Source organism: Ctenocephalides felis, unplaced genomic scaffold (genome assembly GCF_003426905.1).
Source record: "Ctenocephalides felis isolate EL2017-DRISC unplaced genomic scaffold, ASM342690v1 CF-g0.4_SCAFFOLD_03571, whole genome shotgun sequence".
Taxonomy (NCBI): domain Eukaryota; kingdom Metazoa; phylum Arthropoda; class Insecta; order Siphonaptera; family Pulicidae; genus Ctenocephalides; species Ctenocephalides felis.
Window position 1 is genome coordinate 12,806,765 of NW_020539725.1, and position 26,131 is coordinate 12,832,895.

The 26,131-nt window shown below is 29.6% G+C and overlaps 5 protein-coding genes across 5 annotated transcripts in view; 1 reads left to right on the forward strand and 4 right to left on the reverse strand.

Moving 5' to 3' along the window:
• LOC113385367 (MOB kinase activator-like 2) overlaps window positions 1-26,131 on the reverse strand; it is a gene marked incomplete in the record, with an annotated part of 296,192 nt that overhangs the window by 162,355 nt on the left and 107,706 nt on the right.
• Window positions 3,158-4,123, reverse strand: LOC113385368 (transcription initiation factor IIA subunit 2-like). The gene is made up of 3 exons (XM_026623215.1): window positions 4,039-4,123; window positions 3,527-3,780; window positions 3,158-3,406 (listed from the first exon to the last, which is right to left on the reverse strand). Exons 2-3 carry the CDS (start codon window positions 3,596-3,598, stop codon window positions 3,158-3,160), a joined length of 321 nt encoding a protein of 106 aa, XP_026479000.1. The 5' UTR covers window positions 3,599-3,780; window positions 4,039-4,123.
• On the forward strand, window positions 5,438-7,492 carry LOC113385366 (28S ribosomal protein S27, mitochondrial-like). Its single transcript, XM_026623212.1, has 2 exons — window positions 5,438-6,557; window positions 7,190-7,492. The coding sequence occupies exons 1-2, from the start codon at window positions 5,484-5,486 to the stop codon at window positions 7,463-7,465; spliced, it is 1,350 nt and encodes a 449-aa protein (XP_026478997.1). The 5' UTR covers window positions 5,438-5,483; the 3' UTR covers window positions 7,466-7,492.
• LOC113385365 (DNA replication licensing factor Mcm5-like) lies at window positions 7,550-23,706 on the reverse strand. The gene is made up of 12 exons (XM_026623211.1): window positions 23,499-23,706; window positions 22,619-22,871; window positions 14,002-14,174; window positions 12,404-12,521; window positions 12,196-12,318; window positions 11,661-11,898; window positions 9,550-9,776; window positions 9,297-9,436; window positions 8,975-9,189; window positions 8,632-8,809; window positions 8,355-8,497; window positions 7,550-7,939 (listed from the first exon to the last, which is right to left on the reverse strand). The coding sequence occupies exons 1-12, from the start codon at window positions 23,654-23,656 to the stop codon at window positions 7,710-7,712; spliced, it is 2,196 nt and encodes a 731-aa protein (XP_026478996.1). The 5' UTR covers window positions 23,657-23,706; the 3' UTR covers window positions 7,550-7,709.
• LOC113384725 (diphthine methyl ester synthase-like) overlaps window positions 25,356-26,131 on the reverse strand; it is a 2,182-nt gene continuing 1,406 nt past the window's right edge. Inside the window, exons 3-4 of the mRNA XM_026622487.1 lie at window positions 25,622-26,129; window positions 25,356-25,546 (exon numbers count right to left, since the gene is read on the reverse strand). Of these exons, the coding sequence (XP_026478272.1) occupies window positions 25,356-25,546; window positions 25,622-26,129 (699 nt within the window). The remainder of the gene's footprint in view (window positions 25,547-25,621; window positions 26,130-26,131) is intronic.

The following is a 26,131-nucleotide window of genomic DNA, read 5'->3' on the forward strand; positions in this document are numbered from 1 at the left end:
ATCATTCAAAAAAACATTTGATTCGTATTGCTAGGGAGATGTGCTGATTAGTTTTTGCAAAAGGCAGGTTCAGCCGTTTCGGAGATGCCGAGTAAAAGTGCAGAAAATAGAAATCGAGTTTATGAGAAAACGGAGCATCCGATTTGAATGATCCAAAAAACATTCAATTCGTAATGACGGGTAGAAGTGGTGATTAGTTTTTGGTAAAGGCAGGTCCAAGCGGTTCGGAGATACCGAGCTAAAATTGCAATTTTTGAGAGAACTAAACATCCGATTTGAATGATTCAAAAAACTTTCTGCTTGTGTTGACGAAACGATTGATTTTGGATTTTTTTTTTATTTCCAGAAAAAAAATTTTTTTTTGATATCGAAAGTAAATCGAATTTTTTTTTTTTTAGCTAATGTTTTAAAGCTTAATGATATATTTGCACTATAGTTTATATAATTCTTATAATATTATACAATGTCCTTCATTATAAGTTTGATTGATTGAATTTTGTTTATTTACTTATAATAATATTATTGAAAACATTCCATATTCCTCAAATTTTTCATTACATTATTTTTGTTACAGATAATTCCAGCAATTTGCTTTAAGGCACGATGCCATTCACCACTAATTTTTAATTTATTTTACCAAGAGAGCAATAGTATATTCATCAATTACGAAAAGTTTGCTTTGTTTTTATTGCCATTTCTACCATGAATTATTTAATATAATTAATTAATTTAGGTTTTCCCATTAGTAGAAAGGATTTTAATATTCCATTAATTGTCTTAATAAATTCAATTTTATCAAAACCCAATATAAAACAATAAAATAATTATAACAAATGCTCATGAATGGTGTTAAACCTATGAGGTAAAAGTATTTCGAACACAACAATACATATAAAAGAAATAGTAATTTCACTTTGTCAAGAATGTAATTCCGTATCTGCAAAAAAATTTAAATAGATAATTTATTTATGTTATACCTTTAATTATCTAAAATAAAATCTTGGAAATAATTAAATTAAATGTATTAATATAATTAAGTCCAACATTGCATATTTTTGATTACTATAAAGTGTAACTTTATGTTATTCGAATTTATGTGTAACTATACTGCCTTATTGTTACAGTTTTTGTGCATGAGGAAATGCTTTTTTTTTTTTTAATAAAACCACAAGTTAGATAATTAAGTAAGTGTTCATTATATAAAATGCAGAATTACAATAAATATTGATAAAGTATGTACAAAAACAACTTGATTTCTAAAACTAGTTATAAATTTAAAATTAGATTTATAAATCTGATTCTTTATATTTGGTATTTGTATGTAATTGTATCTATGTAAATTATTACCTATATATACCCATTTTAATACAATAATTGCAAAACAAGTTCATGTTTCTTCTAAAGAACATGAACAAAAATATTAAGTTCTGGATAATAAAAAAAAAACATCACAAATAATAATAGTTAGCTTCATCTTTTTGAGCTGCCTTCACCCTTCAACATCTAAAAATAAAAGATAATAATTATTAAAATTTAATTAAAGACAAAAGTAGTCTTTAAATAAACTCAATAGTTCTGTTTCAATCAAAATGATCAATGTCAAATCAATATGGATATGTCAAGTCAGCGGGAAAGTGATATTGCAAAACTTTTTTTTGAAATTTCGAACTATTCATGAATTAAAAGTAGACCAGGAATATTGCATAATTTAAATTATATACATAATTATGTATTGGTAGTAAAAGAAGTATGGTAAAAAAAAATAAATATTGGTGAAACAAGTCATGTAAAACTAATATGACAAAATACAATTTATTGTACCTCTTTTAGTATTCAAAAGGTAATTTAAGGGGTTAAGGATACTTGGCATTTTTGAATAATTAATTTTTGTTTTTTTGCATTTTCGTTAAGTGTAATATCTTGAAAATATCCTCTGAAAATTTTAAGCTGATCCGATGAACTTTTTGAGTTATTGGACTCTAACCAGCAGGCTGAAGCAAGTGAAATAGTCTACACTTATACTCAAGATTATTCTCCCTTATCTCTTGATGTTTTAAAAGCTATTAAACCAATTTATGACGATCTCAGCAATGATAATTTACTTTCAAGATGTGTATTTCAAGATTGAATCCATAATCACAAAAAAATTGAGAGCTTCAACCAACTAGTGTGAAAAATATGCCCAAAAACCGTGAATTCTAGTTCTACTATCATAGAAATTGCTGCATACATATACATAATCATTATTATTGATTATGGATACCCTAAGAATTGTGAGTATAATTCCCATTGGTATGCTGAAAAATTGGATGCTGCACGTGTGAAGAGGCATATCAGCGCGCTACCAAGAATGCTTCATAGGCAACAGCAAATAGGAAATATTGGAAACTTCCACAATGACTGATGAACTATTTTATAGGCCCAGAAATAGATGACTTGGTTTATTCAAAATTCGTATTTTTGTACGTAAATACAATGTGAAACTTTAAACACGTTTTTCTCAATACTATGTTTTTTGAACTGGTGACAACTGTAACTCAAAAACCGTTTAGTAGATTTTAATGAAATTTATACAGCTTTTAGTATATATAATAAACTGGGGTCTGATCAAGGGATTTTTATGTTTTTCAACAATTGAAATTTTTAAGACCAAATCAACTGTTAATTTTTCAAAAATCTAGAATTTTTTTTTTTCTGATGCTGCCATTTTGTTAATTTTTGCAAAAAAAAAAGAAAAGCTTCACCTCCAAGACCGTTTTTTTAAACTGGGTCAACAAAAACGGCTATAACTTTGAAAATAACTTTTTTTTTTCTGAAATTGTTACTTCAAGTCAAAACAAGTATAATAATGCCATATTACTATTTTTGTAAAAAAAAACATCGTTTAACAACAAAAAAAAAATACTTGAAATTCTCATTTTTTTGTGCCATTGAGTACCCCTAACCCTTTAAGGGATAACAGGTGAATATTTTAATATAAAGCATTTGTTGTATTTAATTAATTACTTATGAAGTTTGCTTCATAAATAGTTAAATGTTAATTAAATTAAAATTAGACATCAAAAATATTTTCAAGTAATGACTTGCGTAAAATGAAAAGTATGAGAGAACTTGATATTACACATAATTTGCCTCTGTATATAAATATAGATATAAATTAGTAATACATACTCTTTCCATCACAGGCAACAATCTTAACTTTGTCTACACGAGCAACTTCTTGGACTTCTCTAAATTCAACATCATTGAGCATAAATGTCCAGACATTGTCACAGAATCGGTAAGTATTCAGTTTTGAAGCTTTGAACGTTAATCTAGACTTAACCCTATTGCAAAGGGCATGATTTATGCATTTGTCGAATTGGAGTAAAACTCGAATAGCTAACTGCGGCGTAATCTGTCCATACTAAAATTGAAATATATCAAAAATAAGCAATATTTATTAATACGCACTAAGTTATGAATATAATTCGTGGTAATTGCACATTGTTCGTGTTAACGTGTGTGATTAATAATACGGGCGTACCTGGATTAATTCGTCCAAGCTCTCTTGTAACGTATTTCCTAAGGTTGTATTTCTATACAGCTGATAAGACATATTAACTGTATTTATTTACTAAACTAAATTCTCATGAATGGACGGCCATTAACGAATTCGTAATTTGTACAATGAAACAAAACTCCTGCCAAAGCCGAACTCGTGCAGTTGCAAAATGTACAAGTAAACAGTGTTGCACTATGCGACAAAAAAATTCGATGCAGTTTACAGGGGTACAAAACCTAAAATTTACTGGAGGCAGATTTAAACTAGCGCACAAGAAAACATAAGATTGAAGTTTTTTTGGATGTTATTATTTATTATAAGAAGTAATTAATTAATTTGACTCCATTGATACAACGTTAATTGACCTTTAAAATCAAAAATATAATTTTCTGTTTGGTGTTTGAAATGTAGTCACAATATAAAACAACAAAAGAAGGAAATAGAACTCTAAGATTTGAATTAGTGGAAACAATGTAAAGATTATAAACTCTTACCTCGATATTTAAGAGTTTTTTTAAGTTTCCAGTAAATACGCGAAGTTGCTGACAACATTGTAAGTACCCATCGATGTCCGTGCTCTAACAAAAGAACGATGTATTTCTCACAGTCGTATCTGGTTGGAATCTACATGTAATGTCCCAGTCAATTTTAGAATATGATGTATTCATAATGATGTAATGGTGTAATGCCATCATAATAGCTTTTAAATGCAGTATGTAAATAGTTTTTAAAAAATATGTTTTTTAAATAGTTTTAAAATAGTAAGCTTTATTTGCGGCAACGGCGTACTAACTAATTAAAACTACTACAATTATGTATTTAAAAGGGCTAAATTCCATTCGTATCAATTTCATTATCTTTATTTCAAAGTATTTGTTTTGTTCTTTATTCAATAAATAAAGGCTAGTACTTGACTAGTAGAAACAGCCAAAATCCAAGGACATTGTTAGCTTATTTAACAGCTAATGCATCGACACTTATTTAAGGTTGTTTAATTTCAAGAACAAAACGTGTCTTATCATTCGACTAAAAACATACAGAAGTAAGTACAATACATAACAATAGTAAGTACAATAATATAACAAACACATAATAATCCAATTTTGTAAGCCGTCTAAAAAACAATTAACCTATTATTGAAGTTATAATAATGTTTGAAAAATCATATCTGAATTATGACATAATTCATAATAATTAAACATTCAAATTATTATGTTTCATAATAATAATTTATTACACATTTTCTTATTTTATTATATTATATATATTTTATATATATATATATATATATATATATATATATATATATATTCTAATGTTATAAGTTTAACTTTTTAAGATAAATTTTTTGAGTGTTTTTGTCCTGTGGTATGTATAATGTTTTTCTATGTTATAATTAATCTATACTGGTGTTTATATTAGTAAATAAAATTTTCAAATTGTTGTAGTTGCTGAATGATGACACGCATCTTGTGTCGAAACGTATAATTAAAAGTTTTTAATACTTTATACCTTTTTTATTTCGACGAATGGGCTGCTAGTTACTTTGATATATATATATATATATATATATTTCAGTAAATAAATAAATAAATAAAATTCAGTATATATAACGACAGTAAATAAATAAATAGAATTTATTTAATAAAATTGTTTATTAAAAAACTTTTTTTGTTTTTTATTACTTTTTGGATTCTTGTTCGAAACTCTACAATATATATATATATATATATATATATATATTCTGATCGAATTTAATTTAAAAGAAATCGAAATTTTTTTACTCATTAAATAATCAAAGTCAATTAGTATGTTAGAAATTGTTTAAAGCCCCTGCAACTGGTTCGTTTCATATATAAGGCAAGAATATCGATATCAAATAGTGTTGTTTAACCTAACTTTTCATCATTATCAAATGAAGACCTTTTAACAAGAAACAATGTTCAAAGTATTATTTTCAAATACTTGTAGAAAGGTGCTGTGTTTACATGTAAATAATAACGTATTTTACCGCACCCTTCTAACAGATGCTTATAAATGTACAACATCATGGAATAATCGTCTCGCAACACAAATTTTGAATAATGTCAATCCTGACGAGCTTTATTATGAAATCGAAAATAACTTAGGACAGGATGGAAAGGCGACTGCAATAGATGTAGATATTTATGCCAATAGTGTTAACCATGTCGATCATTTAGAATCGTTAGCAGATTTATTGCATAAATTAAGGTTAAGTTCAGAAACCTCAAATGCTTTAGATTCAACATCACATGCAGTCATTCGACTCTTTCATGAATGCGATCAGCACGAGGAATTACTTAAAATATTAAATGACAGAATAAATTATGGAATATTTTTAGATCAATTTACTGCAAATATTTTATTAGATAAATTCATAGAATCCAGTGATTTCACATCAGCGGCCAAAGTAGCATCAATGTTGATGCTGCAAGAAGATTTTTCTAACGAAATTAATAAATCCTTGTCGCTGCATGCATGCCTTCAATATATTAAAGATCCAAAGCCTTTTGAACCAGTTCCTGAAGTGGATGCAAGTGCCGAAGTAAAACCTCAAGGTAAAAAGAAAAAAGATGAAAAAAAGGTTCGAGTAAAATTCTTGAGAAATGAATTTTTTGATGATCATTTTGATTTGAGAGATGGTTCTTTATTAGTTGGTAAAACTTTACATATGATTGGGCAAAGTTTGGGACAAACCAAATTGGGTAACAGTTGCTCATTATTGGGACTGGTTTTGTACAAAAAATTTGAGAAAGCTCAAGATCTTATTCAAAGGATAGATAAAAATACAGTATATGATGAAGCAAGAGATCATATAAAAACTGAATTGAGTACTGTTGAAGTAAATGAATCTAATCAGCAAATTCTAGAAGCACTTAAAAGCAGTGTTGAGGCGCTGAATGGTGGTTCAGGTTTATATGGGGAGGTTGATACCATTGTTAAGGATGCCATAAAAAATCAAGAACCTGTTGATATTGCAAATCAAGAGAAGGTAATAATAAAAAGGAAAGTAAATGTAAATGTTTTTTAGCTTTTTGCAAATCAGGATATTTTGTTAAATACGAAGTGTTATCAAAAAGTTGTATTTTGAATTTTGATATTTGAATTAAGTTCTTAAATCTTATTAAGTTCTTCCTCTTAAGTTGTAACTCAAGAGTTTATATTATCTTTGAGATTTGATTCACTGTACACTTAGCTTAGCCTTTGATGAAATGAATTTATTTTATGTAATGAAGTAGTCAATCACCATTCTTATTATTTGAGCACTCAATGTAGAGATCACTACTTTTACAATTGACCCTAGAATAAATAATATTTTTTAAATGCTAAAGAACATTCAATAGAACAGAAATATGGCAATATTGTCTACTTTTTCTTCTTTTCAACTCTCTAATGTATTCCTATAATATTAAGGAGTCTGTTTTTGACTTTTTTTTAATTCTTATTCGCCAAAATTTTTTCAATATCTCTTATTAATAAATCACAGGTTCTTCTCGCTAATAATTTTTATCAATTTAATAATTGTTAGGTGCGAATAAGTTCAAAATCCAAAAGTGCAATATTAGTGAATTTTAATGAGGATTACAAAAAGAACTAAACAACTAATTTATTATTCAATTACAGCTACATGAAGAATGGAATAAAATTCGAGAAGAAAAACTGCAAGAACAACTTGCTAGATACCAAAAAGCCAAAGTAATAGCACAAACAGAAAAACAATTAAAGGAATTGGAAGCTGAAGAAAGAAGACTATGGTTCTTCGAAAATGAAGAACAATTAGATTTAGAAATTGAAAAGAAACAGGTTTACTATCCAAAGAAATGGTTTGGTAAAAAGAAGAAGCCCAGAGCTATTGACCAAGATTACATACCACCAGATGTACAAAAAGAATTTTCTTAAATTATCAGTTTGTTAAAAATAAATAAATTAGACAAAATTATCCCAATCGTTTTTCTCAAAATTTTCAGGATTTTATGTGAGCAACATATTCATGTATTAAGATTAGTAATTATATTTGTACAATTCACAGGAAAAATGGAGATTATTTCATTAACATTAAAACAGTAAACAAGAAATAGTATAAATACGTAAAAAATCATCTAACATAGTATAAAATAATGTAATTACCATGGCAAGAATATCATTAACAAAGTCTGTATAACATTTTTCTTTGCATACGGTGTTGAAGTTCACCTCTCCTAATCATTGTATGAATAACTTTTAAAACAGCTCTTTCAGGATATTTTTGTCGAGCAAAATCTTGGACAATATTCATCTCAGAAACTTGTGATCCAATTGCAAATCTTCTTTTCAACTGCTTCTCAATACGATTTAATAAATCAGTTTCCTCATCTGTTGTGAATCCCTCAGCTCCTTTAAATTGGAAACATTAAAATTTGAAATATAATTATAAATTGGAAATAAATTAGTATGGAGTAATATCATTAAACATTTGCTCTTAATTGTAATATTCATGATCTTTGCATTGTATTTAACCATCATGTTCAGCTTTGTAAAAGAAAATAGTTATTAAATTTAAAGAAATAAAAATTCTAGTTGTAATCACGCCACAGAAAACAAATTTGTTGTGATATATATTTTTTTTGTGATTAACTTATATTAATTATGATATTTTGTAGAAATGAATTTGATATAGAATTTTAAATTAAAAATTTTGTACCTAAAAATTATTATATTATAATAATTTATAGAATTTGTTAAAGTAGGTCTAAACATAGTTACAATATGTTGCAAAACATTACAAAGTTTTTGCAAATCTTTTTATTACCTGCAAGACTTCCTGACATAGCAGCATCCAGAGTTGAAACTTGGAATAATCTGAGAGCTTCGTTAACATGACTTTCATTGGCAAATGGTTGTAATTGCATTTTTGCAAGTGATTCAGATATTCTTATAATAGCTTCTAACTGCCTAAATAAATAAATTTAATTATAAATATATTTTCCAATTTCAGTAGTAAAAAGAAAACACATTCTTAAAACTGTAACATGCTGTTTTTTGAGAATAGTTGAAAATAATAGTAATTTAAGTTAATAACCATTTACCTCACTGTTATTGGAATGACTAATCTTTTCTCAGTTTGTTTTTCCACTTCTAAGGTACCAGATCTCATTAAAACATATCGGCTTCTTAATTTCTCACCAGCCTCAGCGCTCAGTCTTGGTCCACAGCGTGTTCGACAAAAATCTATGTACTTCTTGAGGAATGATAATGAAAATTCTCCTGTAAATAACAATTAAATTAAAAAAATTACTTAGTAAAAAGATGGGAATGAAAAAATTTTTTTGCTGTTATTGTCATTTACAATCACACAAATAATTAAAGATAACAAAGCTAATTTTATTTGTGTAAGAAAAATGTTTTGAGTGGTTAATAAGTTTTACTGACCTTCTTTTGATTCGGCTGATACTTTATTAGCACTTAAATGTACATTCATAATATGTTTGGCCAAAGTAATATCTCTGTTTTCATCATGTAAATCTTTTACTATGAAAATCATATCAAAACGAGACAAAATTGTTGGCATAAAGTCAATATTTTCTGCTCCTTTAGTATCATCCCATCTACCAAAATTTGAGTTTGCTGCAGCAAGAACTGAGCATCTGTGAATTATTAAAATAAACTTTATTAGATAATAGTTTTAAAGTTTAGATTACTGCACAAATAAGAAAAATATCAATTGTATAAGAACAACCAATCAAGTACTCACCTGCTGTTTAATGTTGTAGTAATACCAGCTTTTGCAATAGAAATTGTTTGCTGCTCCATGGCTTCATGAATTGCAACTCTGTCATCTTCCCTCATTTTATCAAATTCATCAATGCATACAACACCTCCATCAGCTAAAACCTACAATTTTTATAATACATTTGTTATTGTAAATAACCCTTGTTCTACTAATAAATTAACATAAGCATTTCATTAATATTTTACATTAAATTTCAAATAACTTCCTATCATACCATAGCACCACCTTCCATGACAAAACCTCTGGTAGCAGGATCACGCATTACGGAAGCAGTCAGACCAGCTGCACTAGATCCTTTGCCAGAAGTATACACAGCAATCGGTGCTACTCTTTGAACAAATTTTAATAACTGAGACTTAGCAGTACCAGGATCACCAAGGAGTAAAACATTTATATCTCCTCTGCGAGTTAAGCCATCAGGAAGGCGTTTCCTAGATCCACCTATATATAAACAAGAATATTGTATACTACATTACCAAATTGAAAGCTTTGAAACTTTAACTTAAAATGTTTAGTAATTTTCCTAGATTATTATTATTGAAGAAAGATTAATAATATTGATAAATTATTTTCAATTAAGGTGGTATTAAATTGAACTAGTTGGTATTGGTATTTTGCCTTAAGGCAAGTTACATGAACTTCCCGATATGTGTAAATAAATGACTTAATCAATAAAAAATAAATTAATTTATGACTGATTAAAAGTATTCCAAGTGGATTTATTACACATAATTGAAAACGAACGAACACGTTAACTCAGAGTATTTTCTAAAAGCAAATTTTAAAAAATCAATAATTTTTATGATTGAACCAGCTTCCCTAGGACTTTAATGGTTTAATAGGTTCATTAAGACCAAGTACTTTTCGTTATACCAAGTAAATCGTCTAATTTTAATTTTAACAAACATCAAAAAACTACTCATTTTCTCAACTTAGATGAATTTTTAGCTACTTCTAAGACCAAAAAAAAGTTCCATAAAAATCGGCTTAATTTTTTTTCAGCAGTTAATTACAAGAAAACGACTCGGTAGATTTTCACCTAAAACTAATCAGTATCATTCCCAATATCTTTCAAACAGTTTTTAATTTTTTAAAATCGATTCGGTGGTATGAGCATAAATGTGGACGAAAAGTTTAACACTTTCTTCCAAATTACAAAGAAGCGGCTCGGCCGATCGCTGCACAGAACTGAGAAAAGATAATACACATCGAAATACATCGAATGGCTTTTGAAATTTTTGAAATCTGTTCAGGCGTTCTTGAGCAAACGTCGATGAAAGTTCTAATTTTGACAAAAGCCAACAAAACGATACCAATTTTTGCAAACTTTGACAAATTTTTAAAATTAAAAGACTTGTCGTAGGACCGTAATATTTTAGTATGACCTATAAGACTACGGTAACAACCGTAAAAAAAAAAAATAAAAATCATCGCAATTTTTTTTAGGACTTTATTACAAGAATCAGCACGATTCCCAACCAATATCTTTCGAACAGCTTTTCAATTTTTAAAATCGATTCAGAATTGCGGGCTAAAACGTGGACGAAATTTTTTTCACTTTTCTGCGATTTAGAAAGAAACAGATCGGCCGATCGTCGCACAAAACTTAGAAACGCTAGTCGTTATTGAGATGCATCGAATGGCTTTTAAATTTTTGAAATCGGCCCAGCCGTTTTTGAGAAAACGTCGATTTACGGCAAAAAATCTATTCACATACACACACACACTCACACACACACATGTTCCAAATTTGGTCTCATTCGATTCAGAATGGCTTGAAACGTCGAGGAAACATAAAATTAGCGAATCGCATTTTTTATGAAAACAAACTTCTCCTTTGGGAAGTTAATCAAATCAGATCAATGAAACAAAAACAAATTCCATACATTTAAGTGAATTTTTTACCATTATTAACTTTATGAAGTAGAAGTTTGTCAGAAAATCTGATTTGATAATTTTAATTAAGTCATCAATTCAATCTGAATTGACTGGAAACCAAATATTAAAAAAATCAATCACCGACTCGGCCAATTTTTACCTTTTAGCGTGAAATTCTGAATCAAAATTCAAAGAAAGACATCCATAGGGACTCAGTTTTTTGGTAAAATCGTCCGGACCATTTTTTGATAGAGCACAGGCTCTAAAATATCGTAGGCCAACGACAAATGGTCCACTGTTAAAAAATTGCATTAAAGTTTCAAATAATAAGCCGCACCCTTAGAACATGCACTGTGTATGTTCTAAGCTGATCGTTCGTTCGCACTTTTACTTAAGAGTTTTTTTTTATATCTACAAAATACATACTTAAAAATTAAATCAACTTACCAAATAATAAGCAGGCAATAGCTTTCTTAATGTCATCACTTCCAAAAATACTTGGTGCAAGACTAGATGCAATTCGTTCATATACATCTGGGGAAGCAGCTAATCTACGGAATGTTTCTTCTTCTTCATTTGATGGGGCTCCACATCTTGACACAGCGCCTTGGGCATCAACAGAAATACCTAAAACTCTCATGTATGGTAATCGAACACCTACTGTAGCTTTTTCACGTCCATCTTGCTGAAGGAAACAAGTAAAAATTAGAACAATATATTTTTTTAAATGTTCTAAAAAATTTCTACTACCATGATCTACTTTAAAGACTTCTTTATTTTTACCATATTTATTACTATTTTTTTACTATTGTTTATATTTTAAAATTAGGAATTTTTTAGGATTCTATATAAATTCATATAAAATCTTTTATAGAAAAAATGTTGAACAAAACAAATATTAGAAACTGCAAGTGTGACTGAATTATACAAAGTACATAATTTTTCTTTACAATTGAGTTCTAAAATAAAGAGTTTTAATTACCTTGCTGGGTTTTCCAACTTTCTTAATACTGAATATTCCATGAATCAAAACTCGGTTGCCTGGTACAACTCTTTCGCATAAAGATCTATCACAATATAATTGCATATGACGAGGAATTTCTCCCTGTAACAAAGGTCATGTTAAAACAATGTTAAATAATAATTAGTTATATGATATTTCACAACAAACAAAATGCTATTAGATATACCTGGGGTATAAAATCTGGCAATTCTTGTAGTTTTAGTACTTGAAAATCTACACATTTGCATTTATCAGGAATTATAAAGTAGGGATCTAGTGGACACTTTGGACGACCAGCTGCTTCACTAGAAAAAGAAATATTACATATAATAATGCAAATTATATTTTTATTTAATTAAATAATGATCTGCAGAAACATAATAGTTATAATATATAATTACGTTAGTTATACGTTATATAAAAAACTAGCAAACCCGACGAACTCCATTTCGCCACCAGATGGTTTCGTGAGAAAGATGATTTGTTTTATATTTGAAAAGGAAAAATTTGATTTTATTATACAACAGTAATGAATTTATTTCGATTACAAAAATGAAGTGTTTTTTAGTTGAACTTCTCTAAGTAAATGAAAGTGAATCCGCTAATTATCCGTTTCATTGAAGTGCTCTTTGGTAAACCACATTTTTTGTTTTCTGGTCTGACGTTAACACAAACAAAGCAGATGGTTTTCCAACTCGTGAACAGGCAACATATAACTGCCCATGTGAAAAACAATGATTTTCTAAATAATCTATTTGAAATTTATCCCGCCAACACTAAGCGATTGGCCTTGAGACTTGTTATTGCGAACGCAAGGCAAACTGGAAATTGCAATCGTCTGAAGTCAAACGGAAGACCAGTCGGAATCATTGGTATGTCAATCGCCAGCAATTTTTGATTGAATGGTGAAATTCAGTGCGTGTACATCATTATTCTTTGCGGAAAGAATTGCTCGTTGACTTAACCAAGCATAATTCTGATAATTCTCGCTAATGTCATTACTCGAATTTTTAATTACGGTGCGCGAAGTTCCAGCAGCTTGCATTAAGGCACGATGCCGTGCACAACTAATTTTCTTAGCTATAAACCTTACGGGGCCCGAGACCTTTCCAACGAATGCAAAATTGTCGAAATCGGTTCGTGCGTTCTGGAGTTATTTCGTCAGGAAGAAAAACCCGATTAATTTTTATATATATAGAAGATAATTTATTTGAAATTATTTAAAACAATTATTGATTATTTTTATTACTCGAATTTTTAATTACGATGCGTGAAGTTCCAGCAATTTGCATTAGGGCACGATGCCATGCACCACTAATTTTCTTAGCTATAAACCTTGCAGAGCCCGAGACCTTTCCAACGGATGCAAAATTGTCGAAATCGGTTTGTGCGTTCTGGAGTTATTTCGTCAGGAAGGAAAACTCGACTTATTTTTATATATAGGAGATAATATAATAAACATATTATTATAATACCAATTTTAAAATGAACAATCAAACATATATGATAACAAATGAGTTCGTTACATATAATTTTTTTTAAAATTAACTATTATTTATTGTATCATAAAGAAAAATTAATGTTAAACAATTATAGATGCTGCACGAAATCATTCAAAAGAAATAATGGATAACATAAACAAGATATTTAATCAACTTCCCTAAGGAAAAAATACCAAGTCGGATTTTCTGGCAAAAGCATAAACTTCTCCTTTGGGAAGTTAAAAATCAAATATTGTAAATAACACGAGCAATGATTAGAAATAGAAAATATTTACACACTTACGTGTTGCATTTGCGAGGTAATGCGTATCCTTCCAAACCCGGTTTGACGGGGAGATTTGGAATAACATTACTGCATGTCCTGCACTGGATCGAAATTTTGGTAGCCTTCGCCTTTATTCCGGATGCTGCCACAATGATGCCGGCTATTTTAACTAATTTTGATACTGAATCACTCTGAAATAATAATCAAAATTAGAATTAGTAACCATGAATTTAGAGTGTTCAAATATTTTTAACAATACTATCAAAATTTAGAAAGATGTAGGCGGCATTTTGCTCTAATCACCATGCGAAGTGTGATCTTTATCGAAAACTAAATCAGTGAAATTCTCAATTGATACTGTTTATTGATTTATTTGGCCTAAACTAGTACATTAGCCAAATTGATATCAAGCCGTTTCTATATAATTAACAGACAAGTGTAGAACTTTTCGTCTTGAACTTAAACCCATTTTAAAAATTCCAAAACTGTTCGAAAGATATTGATTGGGAATTGCGTTGAGTCGTAGTTCATTATGCTTATTTATCTATGTCGTGGTTTTTGGTAAAAATCGGATCGCCCGGAGTAACAAAATTTTGAAAAAATGTTTTTTTTCAAATGATTTGAAAGTCACGATTTTGATGAAACTTTGTAAAATCACATAGAGAATCTATGTCGATTCCAGTTGATTCGCTTAGCTACTGATTACAGTTGATGTTCGACTTAAATATTTAGATCACGAAATGGATTAAATGAAAAGTGTTAAACAAATTAATTTAACATATTATAAATATGTTTGAAAGACATCAATTGGAAATCGTATTGATTATTTTTTAGTGAAAGAGTACTTGCTTTAAGGCAAAATGCTACTTAACTTACAACTAGTTAACTTCCCGCAGGGTAAGTTAATAGCAAATAGTAATAGCAAAAAAATCGAAAATACATTTTCGTACATATCTTTAGGTTTTAAGGTCATCTGAACATTTTGGCATACCTTAGGCAAAATGGATGTGTGTGTGTAATTTTAATAATAAGAATTAATTTTCGTCGACGATTTCGGTAACACGGGTCAACCGATTTGAATAATCCAAAAAATAATTCGGTTCGTATTGATAAGGAGACGCGGAGGTTTTGGCAAATCTAGCCGTTTTGAAGATACGGGGCAAAAAGTGCCAAAAATGGTAATTAATTTTTTGAGAGAGAATGCAGCGTCCGATTTGAAAGATTCAAAAAACATTTGTATTGAAATGGAGAACTGATAAAATCTTTGGGAAGGAAAGGTCTAGCAATTCCATTTAGCGGACGAAAATGATTATTGGACATATGTATATCAAATTATCACATATTTTATAGAAATTTAAAAAATAAGAACAAATTTTGTTTATTTTTCCATGGGTTCAATACCAATGCTTGTTCGTTATACTGCAAAACGCGGCGCACACGCGCTTCTATATTCGTTTCTACGCAGCTAACTTATCGCGATTGCTTTAAAAAAGTTAACTAGTTGGTTTGGTATTTAGCCTTGAGGCAAATTACATGAACTTCCCGATATGTGTAAATAATCGACTTGATCAAAAAAATGTGTAAATAATATACTTCATCAATCCTACTTTAAAAAAAACGATAATAATTTTAGCAAAGTTTGACGAATTTTTAAAATTAAACTACTTGTTGTAAGGCCCCGTAATATTACAGTAAGTTCTATAACACCATGATGTATATCGCCAAAAAAAGTTCCATGAAAGAAGGATTAAATTTTTTTTTCAACAGTTAATTACAAGAAAACGGCTCGGTAGATTTTCACCTAAAATTAATCAGTATCATTCCCAAATGATATCTTTCGAACAGTTTTTGATTTTTCAAAATCGGTTCGGTAGGATGAGCTTAAATGTGGACGAAAAATTTACACACTTTTTTTCAACAGTTAATTACAAGAAAACGGCTCGGTAGATTTTCACATAAAATTAATCAGCATCATTCCCAAATAATATCTTTCGAACAGTTTTTGATTTTTTAAAATCGGTTCGGTAGGATGAGCTTAAATGTGGACGAAAATTTAACACTTTTTTTCAACAGTTAATTACAAGAAAACGGCTCGGTAGATTTCACCTAAAATAATCAGTATCATTCCCAAATGATATCTTTCGAACAGTTTTTGATTTTTCAAAATCGGTTCGGTAGGTTGAGCTTAAATGTGGACGAAAATTTAACACTTTTTTTCAACAGTTAATTACAAGAAAAAGGTTCGGTAGATTTTCACCTTTCTTTAATAAGTATAAGTCGCAAATGTTATCATTCGAACAGTTTTTGATTTTTCAAAATCGGTTCGGTAGGATGAGCTTAAATGTGGACGAAAAGTTTTTTCGAATTACAAAGAAACGGCTTGACAGATCGTTGCACAAAACTGACAAACGATAGTCCTCACCGAAATAGATCAAATGGCTTTTAAATTTCTAAAATCGGTTCAGGCGTTTTTGAGAAAAACGTCGATCAAAAGTCTAATTTTGACAAATGCCAAAAAGACCATACTGATTTTTGCAAACTTTGACTAATTTTTAAAGCTGAACCAGTTGTCGTAGGGCCGTAATATTTTAGTATGACCTAGAAAACTATGGTATCTTTCGTCAAAAAAATAATCATAAAAATCGTCAAAATTTTTTTTTAAAAACTTTATTACAAGAAAACGGCCCGGCCGATCTTAACCAAAAACTAATCAGCACGATTCCCAACCAATATCTATCGAACGGTTTTTGAATTTTCAGAATCGATTCAGAATTGCGGGCTAAAACGTGGACGAAAAATTTTTCACTTTTCTGCAATTTACAAAGAAACGGCTTGGCCGATCGCCGCACAAAACTCAGAGACGATTGTCCTCATCGAGATACATCAAATGGCTTTTAAATTTTTGAAATCGGTCCAAACCGTTTTGGAGAAAACGTCGATTTACGGCAAAAAATCTGTTCACACACACACACACACACACATACACACACACACACACACACACACACACATACTTTTTCCAAATTTGGTCTCATTCGATTCAGAATGGCTCGAAACGTCGAGAAAACATATAATTAGCGATTCGGATTTTTTGATGAAAACATAAACTTCTCCTTCGGGAAGTTAAATATTACTAAAATATTTCAAAGTATAAAAAAACCAAATTTTCCAAAGAGGTCAAATTTTTTCAAATATCTCAGAAATCGATTTTTTTCAGAGTTCTGAAAGAAAATTAAATATTTTTTAAAAAATTGTATTTTTGGTACGGCAAGTTCCAGCAAATTGTTTTTTTTTTGTTACAAAACATGCAAGGTATTTGTTTTTGTTTTTCTCGAAATGTATTTATCATAAAGACATGCGGTTTTTTTTAAACAAAAATTACAAAATCATAGAATATTAAGAAATTTTTTATTTTTTTTGTTTCGCCGTCATTTTTTAACCAGGGGGCGCCAAAGTGGGCATTGCAAAATCGATCTCGTTTGCGGTGCCACAGATAAATCCGTTGCGCATCGCTTGAAACAAAAAAAAAACGAAACTACGTTGAAGAAGAAGTTTGAATCCAGTCCTCCTACCAGAATGAAAGAAAAAAAGCAAGAAGGAAAAAAATGGCAGCCATTTAAAAAAAAGTGTCCAAAAAGGCCTTTGTTTTGGGACGAGAAGGTTCGCAAAATTTTTTTGCGTAATGTTATCAAGTTGTTTGAGGTAGGGGGACAAGGTATTGCAGTGGTGAACAAATTAAAAAAAAATGCAAGTCGATCCGACTTGTAGTTTTTATTTAATTTGTGGCACCGCATTGAAAAAAGTCAATTTAAGAAAAACGTATTTAATGTTTTTAATATAATGTACTAAATACACCATTTAATTTAATGTACGAAATACACCATGATGTTCAAAGATGCTGACACATTAAAAAGGTCATGTGCATGAGGTATAATAATGAAAGAGAGAGCAGCTGGCATACAATAGCTCGCGGAACGATAAAAAAACGCTTTAAGAGGATCATACGTATAGAGATATATATATCTATAACTTCTTCAAAAAATATGTATTGAGATGATTTTTTTTTTAAATAATTCTAAGGTTTTTAGCTTTCATAATATCAAAAAATCTCAAAACCGAAACAAAAAAATATAAAAAAAGAACAACCCCCTTAAGGCACTATGCCATGAACTACTAGTTTATTTGGCAATAATTCAAATAGATAAATTCTGTTATTTTTGTTGACTGATTATAATTGGTGTTACTGCGCATGCGCAGATTCGTCTTATCATTACTGCGCATGCGCATTGAAAGGCGACGCGAACACGATAGCGCGATAAGCTGTCCGAAGTTCAATGGAATGTAGAAAGAAAAATACACAAAACTTTTAATCGGCTAGTAAATGCGCAAAGCCATAATCTCAAAAATTATATTTTGAAGTTTTCGCTATACAGTAAAAGCTTAATTATAGCTATTTAAGTTGCTGTAACTAGTTAACTTTTAAATAAATGTAGTGCAAATCATTTAATGTGATTATTTTGACACATGGATATAGGTTACCACAATAAACAAGTATCCAAACTAAAAATAGCAGTGAAGCAAAATCAATAGTTTTGCGAATTTGTTTAAGTGGATAAATGGAAATTACGAACCATTATGTATAAACTCATTACGTAATCTCAAATTAGATACGTCTTTTTAATTGCAATAATATCCACTCTTCTCAAATTCTCAAATTGAACCGGAGTTGCTTGATATCTAATTGTAAATTGAAATTACACATGGCATCCAAATTTAAAGGTAAAAACTTCCACAATAATGAACGTGATGTGCCAGACGATTTTTTCGGTGACTTTAACAATAAGAATTTCTTGGACGATCTGAATGCATTCAATACACTGGGACAAGCAAAATCTCAAAACAATATGCAGTCATCAGATAAGCAAAAGGGTAATTTGCCTCATAATCTAAGTAATAGTACTAAAAGGAGACTTAGGAAGAAATTTAAGAAAAAAATTGAAAAATCAAAAGAATTTTACCGAAATTCTTTGAATAAAATGAGTAACTCTTCTTGGATTGACAATAATACTAATGGTAGAAATTTTAATTCCAACAATCCAAGTACATCATCAGACAGACAAACGAGAGAATTGTCGCCACAAATAAGCAGAAGTAGAAGCAATTATGATAGATCCTACAGATCTGATTCTATGGAGCAGGTGGAGACAATCAATAACTCAAGGCTAGATGAACATTATGAACCGCCAAGAAAGCAAAATACAACTACTGTCAGGTTTAGAAATAGAAATTCTGCATCTCACTACTTTAATGAACCTAGAGCAAGAAATAATAGTGGTTCAAGGGATGATGAATTGAATCACAAATCAATAATTTGCACTAGAACTTACGACAGTAATATGAGTGATAATAAAATAGATCTATTTTCCAAAAATCAAGAACCCACAAATATGCAATTTAATTCAACTCAAGTTTCTAACCATTATAATAATATACAGGTAAAGCAAAATGAGGAATCGGTAGCCAAAAAGATATTTTCAGAAAAACTATTATCTCCTGAATTTCTAACAAAACTATCTAGACGTGCAGCTGCAATCGGAATACAAAACCCATATGATAATGAAAATATGATTGATGTTTTACATTCATGCTTATTAGATGCTGCACCTCAGCTGTTAGCTAATTTGCCAATTTCCCATACTGATTATAACAACACTGATGATATTCGTAATAACAAGCGCATATTACTGAATAATCAAATGGAGTTAATTCTCAATATTACTCCCCTACCCTCAAATCCAACTGCACAGGATTTAGAAAATTTTCTGAGATTCATCAATAATGCTATTGCGGAATTAGAGCTTCTTGGTCAATCAACTTCTAATTGGGACTTGTTTTTGGTGTGCCATATTGTAAGATTGCTTGACAAGGGCACACAAGAACATTGGGAAGATAGCATTGCAAACTCTGAAATATCTCCTACTTATGAGCAACTCGAGCAGTTTATGCAAAATCGTATATATTTTCTACAGGATATTGAAAGAAGTCCTGTATTTGATAGATCACCTATTCAGGATGAAAGGCCATGTCCATCTCCAATGTTGGAAAGAACGCAATATCAACAAAGCATTGATGAAACACCATATGGATACAATGCATCATATGAAGAACCTGAGAAACATGATTCAGACAGATGGCATCAACAACATGAAGAAATGCAGGAACATGCTAAACAATATGAATGCGACTGTTGTTATGGAAAGCATTTCATTGTGCATTGCCCTCAATATAAAATGAAAAGCCCAGCTGAACGTCTAAAAATTGCAAAACACTATGCATTGTGCTTCAATTGCCTCGGAAGACATAGCATTCGATCTTGTCGAAACCAGGGAATGTGTGGTATTTGCAACAAAAAACATCATACAATGCTCCACCATGGCTTTCCAACTCATTAATAAATTACCAATATATAGTACTAATAAGTTGACTACATGTACATATGTTTTTTTGCAAAGACCACTCTTAAAAAGATGTTCACTCTATATAAACATATAATATAAAGACCACTCTTTCAAATGTTCACTCTCGCACACACACATACACACATATGTATGTGTATATATATGTGTGTGCGCGTGTGTGTGTGTTAGAAACTCTTCCCATATTCTTTATCGTACATTTAGAAGACCCTTGTAAACTTAAGTGGATTAAAAAAAAACACATGTCCAATACTAGCAATTCAAAATTTAAATATTAGTGAGCTTTTGAAGTCTTCTCAGAAGCACTGATTAGAAAAACAATTAGTTTGTAATTAATTATCCTTAAAAATGAACTACTTTATGTCAGAAACTCTGTAATTTACAAAGTGAATAAACTTGTATTTTGACATCTTATAAAGTATCAATATTGATATCTCCAAACATACTGTTGAACTCACATGTAATTAAATTTACAATTATTGCTGATTTTATTCAGCATATTATGGTTGACTTTTAAAAATAGAACAGAACTCCACTGAAATGAATTCCATCTCTCAATGCTCTAAATGATGGTTTAGAGTTGTGGAAATTTATTAATAATTAGTATTTTGACTAAATACAATGAGGATGGATTGATTAGCAGACTTTTTGTTTGCTTATTTATGGTGGGACAAGGAGAGAGAAGAAGTATTATAGTTAAAAATAAATTTACAATTCAGCTCATAAGAAATTTCATTGAAATGAAAAAAAAAAAATGTGTTTGGGAAACTCATAAATTAATATATCCATCAATGGGAAAATAGCTATTCACAGTTGATAGATTACTGCTTATACTTTTCAGCTTACTCATAAACCCGCAATCTTTTAAATCATTCATCAACAGTAAGATATCTCCTTGTGTGAATACACAACTTTAAAGATAAAAACTCATTCAGAACTTCCCATCCTCTTATGATGTTTATACTCAATATGTAAACATATAATCAGCAAAGATCAAATACCTCAACTTATTTTCACATCAAAGCAAGTTCTGAATTCTCGACTCTAACATGAAAGTATTTGACCCTCCATTAGTAGGTAATAATGTCTCATCTTTGTCACTTTATAATAAACTCATATTCAGATGTAAAACTCTTTCTCTGTTTGAGAATTCGGAATGAAATGATACATTTAAGACCACTGCCTTAGAACTATTAAAATGGAGAGGTCATGTAAAATGTTAACTGAAGAATTTACTATTGTTATTTATTAATTATTTCATTTCACTATGACCAAGAATGAATCAAGTTTGATATTTTGTTCTTATTAATATGCTAATCTTAATAACTGTTTAATAAGTACAGATACAAAATTTGTATTGTTTTGGTATAAAGATCAACTTTAGAAAATTCTGATTAAGTATCAAAATTTTCAAAAGTTAATATTTATACTAAAACAAGGGAAAAAAAAATTATACTTAGTAAACAGTTATTAATATTAGCAATTAATAAGAATAAAATTATCAAATATGATTCATTTTCAGATGAAGAATTATTATTGTTTGTTATTAGAGCAGGTTGATTTATATGGTTCAAAAAAAGTTACTTAGGCACATCTGATGTTCGGATACTAGAGATCACAATAAGATACTTTGCTGAAAAAACCATACCTCTAAAATGAATTTTGATGTCCTGTGCATTGACCCAAAAATAAGGGTTAAAATTTGAAAGATTCTATTTTGACCCATTTAGATTACCCCAATCGAGTCCAAATGTATGAACGACCTTACACTAACTTTGAAAGGCCAATCCACCCATGCCAGTGGTTTAGCCCCTGGAACCCCCCCTGAGTGGTTTTTTAAAATTTAACCCTTATCTTTGGGTCAACGTACAGGACATCAGAATTCATTTTAGAGGTATGACTACATATATATATATACATATATTTGCAAACAGTCGGAGAATAATTTTATATATATATATATATATATATATATAATATATATATATATATTAAAATCCTTGAAATGATAATTATTCCCCGACTGTTTGCAAAAAAAAAGATAGTGAATTGTGCCAAAAGAAATATAAAAGAACATGTCAGATAGATAGAAATAAAAGTAAAAACAACTCAGCTAATAAAGACTTGGAGACCATATAAATAAATATAACAATCACTACCTTCATATCTCGGATATTAGATGGAATAGCACCAGAAGTGAGTAAAACTTGAATGTCCTCAACCTCCTCATTATCTGGCCGAGGAGCTGTGATCTCATCTGCAACTTCTTTTGCAGCCTCTTCAAATATAGCTAAATGTTCACTGGGTAACTTCATTAATTTATCTGCAAGAGTTTCATCAAATCCTGCTAAATCCTCCATTTCTACCTCAATATAAAATTTACGCAATGTGTAGTTGCGTTTCAAAGTATCTCTGTAATAATTAGAAACTATTAATTTAATCATGAAGATCATACAATCGTTTATAATAATAATATATAACAAATTATCTTAAAAAAAAAAAAAAAGACATTTACTGATATTAGAGAGATATTCATCATTTATTGTATATTGATTTTATGGCATCTAAAATATTAAGAGTGCTTTATTATTTTAAGAAATATTTTATGAAACCGATTTACCAATATTTTTACATAGTTATTATTCACTATTAATATTAACAATTTATATAAAAGAACTCAAAATTTCCAGACATATTAATGAAGCATATTCAAACAAATCAAACAAACTTATGCATTTGTGTTAAAAATATTTTGGTTTATCAATATATATTGCTATATATTTAACAATTAATAGTTTGGAAAAATACTACATATTGCGTCAATGAGATGCGCTAATTTGCATGTCAGTTTTAGTAATAATTTTTAACTTACTATGTTTTTAACAAAAAGATAGTTTAAAGGAGCTACTAAAGCAAACATACATGGGAAAGTTTTGTTCAACTCGATAGAGTATAAAAAATGTGTATGTCAATTTAAAAGAAATTATCCCCCAAATGAAGCTACAGTATATATTCATTAATATTGCTTAATATTCATACCTATATTTAAAATAGAAATTGTCTTCATTGAATGTACGAAGAAATTCTTTGAACTTTCTTTTAGTACTTTGTAAATTAACATTTCTATCATTTTGGTTATCATTTTCACCTCCAAAGTTATCGGAGAAGAAAAGTCCAGGATCGTCAAAACCTTCCATGGTATTAAACTAAAATAAAGAACAATAAAATGCACAACAATCGTCGGAAAATATTCAGTACGCAAACAACTTGTTGACTGTAATTGTATTATTGAAGTTGACAGTTGTCTGCCTAAAAAGCGCGGCAAAATTGGTGACAAAGACAAAATAGACTCCCTTTTGCATTCATAAAATTTGTCAGTTCCTTGTTGGTGCGCCTGGTTAATATTTTGTCTAATGAGGCGTACTTCATACGGTATATGAAAATGTCAAAAATTACCATAGTATGACGCGTGTGTGAAAGTCGCGATTACACATTAATAATAAGTGCGTTCAGTTTAATTTACAATTTATATGAAACATATGTTAATAATTTAGAATCGAAACTAAAACCATTTTCATCATGATTAATGTATATTTGGATAATAAACAATTTTTTTCACTTTTTGAAGAAATATCAGTATTTGATATCAAACAAAAATTATTTAAGAAAACGGTAAGTGTGACATTTTTTTAATATAAGAAAATCCAAACATTAATGGAAATTATATACATATTTTTATTAAATTGTGTATAAAATGTTGCTTATGACTTCAGCATGATTAATGTGTACATGTCAAGGTTATTTGTAATTTTTAGATAAATATCAAAAAATGAAAACTAACATATTTTTACTATGTGAAAGACTTATTTTCATTTAGATCATTGTTTTAAATAATATTCTTAATTTTGAATATTTATATTGTTATTGCTGATATAAATTTTGGCTTATCGTGTAATATGGTTTAATATACATTCAAAAATTTTTGGGCAGTACATCATAATATTTAGTTAAATGTAGACTCTTACATAAGACTAAATTCAATGTTTCTTTTAGGGATTGCAAGAAAGTAACACTTATGCATTATACAATGGTCGACGAGTTCAAGATGAATGCATTATATCCAATGGCAATGTTAGGATTATGCTTAAAATTCTTGGTGGAAAGGGTGGTTTTGGTTCTATGTTGCGAGCTATAGGAGCTCAAATAGAAAAAACAACCAATAGAGAAGCTTGCAGAGATCTTAGTGGTCGCCGATTGCGCGATATTAATGAAGAAAAACGTCTAAAATCTTGGATAAATAATAAGCCAGACCGTGAGCAAGAGGCTGCAGAGCGGAAAAAACAGAAAATTGAAAGACTTTGTTCTAAGCCCAAACATGAATTTCATGATAAATCTTATGATGAAGAAAGGTCCAAATTGACAGAAGTTGTTGCAGATTCTGTCGAAATTGGTTTCCAAAGTACAAGTGGACTAAATTCATATAAAAGGAAATCACAAACATCGACAAAACAGACAGCCAAGAAAAAAAGTCGACTATGGTAAGTTCACCTACATTCTTTTATTGCATTATTTAAATTTTTTTATTCAAAAAGATAATAACAGAAATTTATTTATCATTTAGGATCGATGCAGATGAAGATGACTTAAGTTTAAGTGATTCATCAGATGATGATAATTCAAGCTCCCCTCAAAATTCTGATAATGACACAAACTTACAAGAAAAATCTAGTTCAGAGGCTTCAAATGATGCAAATAACATACATATATTACAAAATCCTGAAGAAACGATGAGTAAAGAACAAACAACAATTAGTATATGTTAATATAAAGTAATACTTTAAATTTCATAAATTAATATAAACTGAAATGTGAATAAAATTTTACTGCACTTATTTATCATTGTTTTAATTTGAATTGATCCAAATACTCTTGTTCCACAGGATGCAAAATTTCTGCTGGTATTATTAATGAATGTAAAGGTGGACCCATGTCAGTTTTCCTCATTGTTGATAGGGAGCACATTATAATAGCTTGCGTTTCAGAGCCTATTCTGGCTAGGCCAACACATGTAGTATCTTCGAAATAAGCTGAAGCATAATTATTATAAAACATAATTGAAATATGCAAAGTGATGATAAATTTTTATTTGCAAATGGACTAACCTAAGTCTGCATCTGGTATTCCATTGCTTCTTAACTTCTCAACAATCTGAAGAAGTTGATCAGCTGCTTCTGAAGTTTTCATAAATCTTGGTGGTTCATATTCACGCTTTTTCTTTGTTAAACTTTCTAGAGTTGGTTCTTTAACTTTAATATCTAATAAACAAAGTGTATGAAGTCCTCTAAGCCTATTTCCTTTAATTTTGTCATAAAAACTATCAGGTTTCCAATCATCATTCCAATAAGGTATTGAGACTGTTTCTCCAAAATTATAAAGCTGCAGACCACAGCATCCAACAGCATTTAGAATTGAAGCATTGTGGATAACTTGACATTTGTATCCTTTTTCTTTAGCTCTAAGAACAATATCTGTGTGAGTCGTAGCACCAAAAGGATCACCTACCACTAGAAAAGCTACGTCTTCTTTATCAGATCCTTGCATAATATCATCAGACCCTTGCTCAACATTTTCTCTATCGGCTAGGATTATTTTTTTTCCATAAAATTTTTCCT

Coding starts and splice junctions, on each gene's coding strand:
- LOC113385368 (XM_026623215.1), bottom strand. CDS start 3,598: ATGTCTTATCAGCTGTATAGAAATACAACCTTAGGAAATACGTTACAA. Junction 3,407..3,526: donor GCTTGGACGAATTAATCCAG/GTACGCCCGTAT, acceptor TTTCAATTTTAG/TATGGACAGATTACGCCGCA.
- LOC113385366 (XM_026623212.1), top strand. CDS start 5,484: ATGTTCAAAGTATTATTTTCAAATACTTGTAGAAAGGTGCTGTGTTTA. Junction 6,558..7,189: donor ATATTGCAAATCAAGAGAAG/GTAATAATAAAA, acceptor ATTCAATTACAG/CTACATGAAGAATGGAATAA.
- LOC113385365 (XM_026623211.1), bottom strand. CDS start 23,656: ATGGAAGGTTTTGACGATCCTGGACTTTTCTTCTCCGATAACTTTGGA. Junction 11,899..12,195: donor AAGTTGGAAAACCCAGCAAG/GTAATTAAAACT, acceptor TGTTTCCTTCAG/CAAGATGGACGTGAAAAAGC. Junction 9,190..9,296: donor ACTACAACATTAAACAGCAG/GTGAGTACTTGA, acceptor AATAATTCACAG/ATGCTCAGTTCTTGCTGCAG.